A 5,090-nucleotide genomic window follows, 5' to 3' on the forward strand; every position below is an offset into this window, starting at 1 on the left:
CCTGTACCTCTTTCTTCTACCCTGCTCAGTTCTCTCTCACACTCACACTCACACACACACACACACACACACACACACGTTACTGTCTGCTCATTCATAATTTCACTTTTGCCTACAGTCTGAGCTGTGAACATATCAGCAGTCTGTCTTGTATTTGAGCCATTCCACCCTGTTCTCTATTCTGGTTAATGAATCCTCTCACCTCCTTTTTTTTCTTTCTTCCTTTTTCGTAACAGTGCCTCTCAGGCTGTCTCGGCCAGTCCAGTATACAAAGCTAGCTACCAGGGTAAATGGTAGCTAGTGAAAAAGCCAGTCACTGTCCTCTCAGTTGAGCGACAATATTCTGCTTTGTTGCCCTCAGCTTTTGTGTTCGGGGAACTGTTGTCACTGAGCTCGAGTCATTGCGCCCAGTGGACAGTTCCTGCCTGGGCAAGGTATCTGTGTAGCTCAAAGCCGACAAGCACCAACGGTACAGCGTTTTAATGACTTCTATGACAAGTCGTCTTGTCACTGAGCAAGAAATCTTTATTCCATTACACATCACACTACTTTATTATTACATAGTGTAATAATTAGCCAAACAGGAGAAAGGAATAAGAAAGGTGTCTCATCTTTGACTGTGCTAAAGCTACTGTTTGTCCAAAAGATGTGAGTGTACTTGAAACTGATAATGCAGTGGAGATTCAAGAAAATGTGGCAAAACAGCCGTTTTCAAATTCGACCCACTTTTAACCACAACTTCTTTAAAGTAAAACGATTTGTATGTAATCTAGCGCAACAATCGGCAGATGAAAGGACGCGTCATTTTGGCTTTGTATTGTAATGGCTTCTCCATTCTATTGGTCATCAGATGTACATAGTAGTTATCTAGTAGTCTAGGCTTTTAAAAGAAACTAGTGCGTCAAGCATGTTAAAACAGTGAACCTCCTTTTATCAGCAAGAGTAATCTGACGTTGATTTATTCAGTTCCTGGGCGTTTGGCGCCCTCTAGTGGACAGGGAGATGATTGTGTGAAGGCCAGTGAATGTTGCGGTTGGTCAGACCTACTGTACTATGACATTCTTGGTTAAAAGGTTAATTATTAAACTTAATCACTGCACTGAATTTAGCTCTCCAGTTTCCCAAAGATATACCCGAGCAAAAGATGACCCGCTGTCTTTGACATTTATGCTCGCAAGTTACATGATTATGATAAGTATTTTAAGATTCTGTCTGCTAGTTCAGTGAAGTCCAGATCAGGTTAACGTGCCTGAACAGAGACACGTTGCTTGCATGAGCCTTAACTGTTTTAATAGTTTAATTTTCTTTTACCTTGGGCTCATGTTATTTTCTTAAGTATCTGATGGATTTACCTTCCTTTGAATAGGGCAGAGAAACAGGAGAGGTGTGAATAATGGTCTGTATGTTTTAAAAAAAAAAGCTGTTTCGTGTTTAAAAAGTCAAATCTGTGGCACATGTTTTGAAGTCCACGTTTGTGTTAGTATTTGTTTTCTTTTCTGGAGGGGGTAAATATAGAATAAGTCTAATAAAGTTATATGTATTTTATATCCTGATCAGTTCTACTTCATTTTGATTATAAAAGTTTGCAAAGGAATGGAGATTCTGCTGCAGTGAATACATTTTAAAAGTTAACAGTTTTGGCCAGGATTCAGCCAGGTGAAGATTATGAAGCGATAATGGCAGTGACTAATTTTATTATTGTGACTTGGTACCTCAAATTACATATTCATAAGTGATCGTGTAAATATTGACAAAGCAAATGAAGCGTATTATAGAGCTCACACATAGTTAGAAGCATATTTATGAACTAACCCATGACATTGTAGTTAAAAAAAAAAAAAAGAAAAAAGAACATGGTGGATTTGTCTCGCGGTGCCTGAACAGTATTATTCACTCGGGAAGAGTTCGCTTTACATGTGGGGAGGGAGTTGGGTTATTGCAATGCATTTTTTTTTTTTCTGTCAAGAATACACAATTGACTTTTTTAATTCAAGAATTTAAATTCTGAAGTTATGCTACCCAAAATGCCCTTCTCTCCATCTGTAATGATTCTCTGCCTTTCCTCTAGTGCTCTGTATTCCTCAGGCTCAGAAAGGGAATACCAGTGTAGGATTATTGATCAGGTCGCCTGCTAACGTGACTGGAAATCTAAATGCGATCCTTGCTGAGTCATCTTACAATTAATTATGTATTACTTAATGAATTCTGTTCTGATGAAATACCCAATGAACATGGAGTAAAAATACATGAAGGAAGGGTGGAGAATCATCCAGTGATGCCACACAGATTACAGTGAAAGCAGGGATGCCTGCCTTTACTGTACAGCTACTACAGCGTCCTGCTGTTCCAATGCCTGGAAGACTACTGACAGATGACTTCAGGTTGTATGTAGATTTGCTTTAACACATTTTCCTTTCATCTGTATTTGAACTGAAAGTGAATTTCCTGGACAGAACAGAAGCTGTATTCTGAAAGTTGAGCTCTTATTGCTTTTGTTCCTTAGGAGCAGAAGTCTAATCGATGTTTGTGAACACTTGGTTTACAAATGCCTTGAATACTTGATATTTGTCATTAAAAAAAAAATGTAAAAATTGACTCGGCTGATTTAAATGATTGCACATTGTTTACAGTGACATGCGGTGGTACAACAACACTTGAGTCCAAAACATCGCCCAGAAGGTTGAAAGAGTTTATTTCAGCTTCATGGCTTTCCTGAAACCAGACTTGTTCTAACACTTCTACACACACTGTCAAGAAAGAAAAGGACAGCATCAGGTTTTTGCAGGACCAGTTTTCGAACATCTCAGTCGCTCTTAAGAAGCACCAACACTACAACCAACAGCAAAGATGAACTACTGGAAGAAAGGTTAAACATTTTGCCCTCGATGGCCCTGAAATATTTAACTTCAGGCTACATCTGAGTGTCTTACTGACTATACTGTCAGACAAAGCTGAGTGTGCCGTCATACTGAGTTTTAAAGGACTATACAGTTCACATTCTAAATGCACTGGCCATGTGGGACACTATACTCTGGATTATCAAAGCACTACATCATACACCACATGATTAAATTGGTGATATTTCCCAAAAAGTTACACAATGAACATTTTCAAACCCCCGGTGATCGTGTACGCATTTGCTTGTGATTAGGAAGGATACTTTTACCGATGTTAAAAATCAAACGCTGTGAAAAGTGACTCTACAACACAAATTAAGAGCTGGTACAGTGGTGTAACTAATCCGTAAATAGTGAATGTGTTTGCCGCGGCTGTGTTATTCAGTATATTAACCGTTTAACTGCCCCATGATTATCTAAATTGTCTGACACCATTTAATGAAAAATGGCAAGAAGTTAAAAATATTCCCATGTGGCAAAATAAGAAAACAGATGTGCATGGTTGATTCTGTAACTTTTTCTGGAGTGACAATCCAGTTTGAAAAAGTATTCATAAAATCTGATTTCACAATGGACACAACTTTCATATCCGCAAACAAGTGGAGGGCAAAGTTCAAAAGTGCATTTGGGGTCCAATGTTGCCTTTATCTATATGTAGTGAGGTGGTGTTCTGATGGAGCGTCCTGTGGTCCATACAGCCTGTAAAGGCTGGAGCGTACCTAAAGCTGACTGATGCTAGCTACTCGTTCAGATGTTGAAAAGGTTTCACCACTCACACTTGTTTTTCATAAAAAACATCTATTAAAAACATCAATGGTGTTATCCATATGGAATAAATCATTTTTAATACCAAAACTTAAGTTTAGCTGCATTAAGGCCTTTTCTTTTCTAAATATATATTTGAAGGAAAAAAAAAAAACATAACACTGTTTACTAATAAATGTAGGCACCTGTAAAAAAATAAACAATAACTTTAATACTCATTATACAACTCTGACTGACTGAGGTGGCATCACTTGCCATTGCTCTTGGCAAGCTCATCTCCCAATCACTGTGTCTCTGTGTCTCTATGGCGACCGGCAGCTCATTGGCTGGCTGGCCAGCGCATGCGTCTGCTTTAGAGGGTCTGATTGGAGGGTTGAGGCAGAGAGCCGCTGCCCTCGTAGTCCAAGGTGAGGGGCAACGCCGCCTGAGGCAGCACCTGTAGTACCAACCCAACACTCTGTGGGGTGCTAGTCTGTGTGGTGGGGGGGCTCCCGGTGGTGCTGGCCTGCCCCTTGGGTCTCAGTGTCTGTGGGGAGAAAGGGAGGTAGCCTTGGGCCTGGAATATGTCCTCCTCTTCTTCGAGGTCCAGGCCCAGCCCAAGACCTTGAGGGCCGGTCTCCTCTCCGTGCAGGCTGTTGTGAGTACGCAGCAGGTTGTCGTGTCGTGTCTCCAGCTCCGTCAGTCCGTTCCCGCTAAACAGATCTCCTTCCATCTCCTCCAGCTGCTGCGCCCACACGTCGCTACTGAAGATAACCCCGTCTCTTCCTGGACCCGACGATGACACCGTCACCGGTGACATAACAGACACCCCAGGTCTGTTTAAAAGCCTCTCAGGAAGGTCGTTGACAACAGATTCCAGTTTCCGTTCCAGTGTGGGCTTGGGGGTGGGGGGTGCTGGTGGCGTTTTGCTGGGGGCGGGGGTGGTGAGGCGAGCCGCCGTGAGCCAGACGTCGCTGGCCAAGGCTGAGTCTTCTCCGCTGCCTCCTTCAAGGCCTCCACCCCCGGCCCCGGAGCCCAGCTCTGGCAGGGTGGAGTCGTCGAGCTCATGGGTTTGGTTGAATTTATTTAAAACGTGTAGCAGTGCAAATATATTATCTACATCCTTCTGGAAGTTGACCCAGTTGTCCGGGCTGGGGCTGTACTCAGGCCTACATTCATAAAGGCTTTCGTTTATGCTATATAGATCCTCCAGTCCCTGCCAGTTCACCTCCTCGTCTGTCAAGTTGGGTAGTTTAACCCTGTCGTCCGTCCCATATTGGTGGTGTGCTGCCAAAAACAAAGAAATAGACGACTGTAAGCATCTCGAGTACAAAGAACAGGGAGCTCTATTCAAGTTTACTCAGACAACATGCAGTCATGCTCAGCCTGTGGCTCTCACTGAAGTAGCCAGCTCCATGGGGTCCGAGGCCCCGACACACACACACACAC

At 42.5% G+C, this 5,090-nt stretch overlaps 1 protein-coding gene across 4 annotated transcripts in view; it reads right to left on the reverse strand.

Moving 5' to 3' along the window:
• Nucleotides 1-3,804: 3,804 nt before the first annotated feature.
• Nucleotides 3,805-5,090, reverse strand: part of sulf1 (sulfatase 1) — a 35,532-nt gene continuing 34,246 nt past the window's right edge. For 2 of the 4 annotated variants that reach the window (XM_035653616.1, XM_035653609.1), the window contains one exon: nucleotides 3,805-4,928. In XM_035653616.1, coding sequence (XP_035509509.1) covers nucleotides 4,015-4,928 — 914 coding nt within the window. In that variant the 3' untranslated portion in view covers nucleotides 3,805-4,014. The remainder of the gene's footprint in view (nucleotides 4,929-5,090) is intronic. The other 2 variants (XM_035653622.1, XM_035653629.1) reach the window with 1 other exon arrangement.

This window comes from Morone saxatilis, unplaced genomic scaffold (assembly GCF_004916995.1).
Source record: "Morone saxatilis isolate NCDOM2014 unplaced genomic scaffold, NCSU_SB_2.0 Contig0, whole genome shotgun sequence".
Lineage (NCBI taxonomy): Eukaryota > Metazoa > Chordata > Actinopteri > Moronidae > Morone > Morone saxatilis.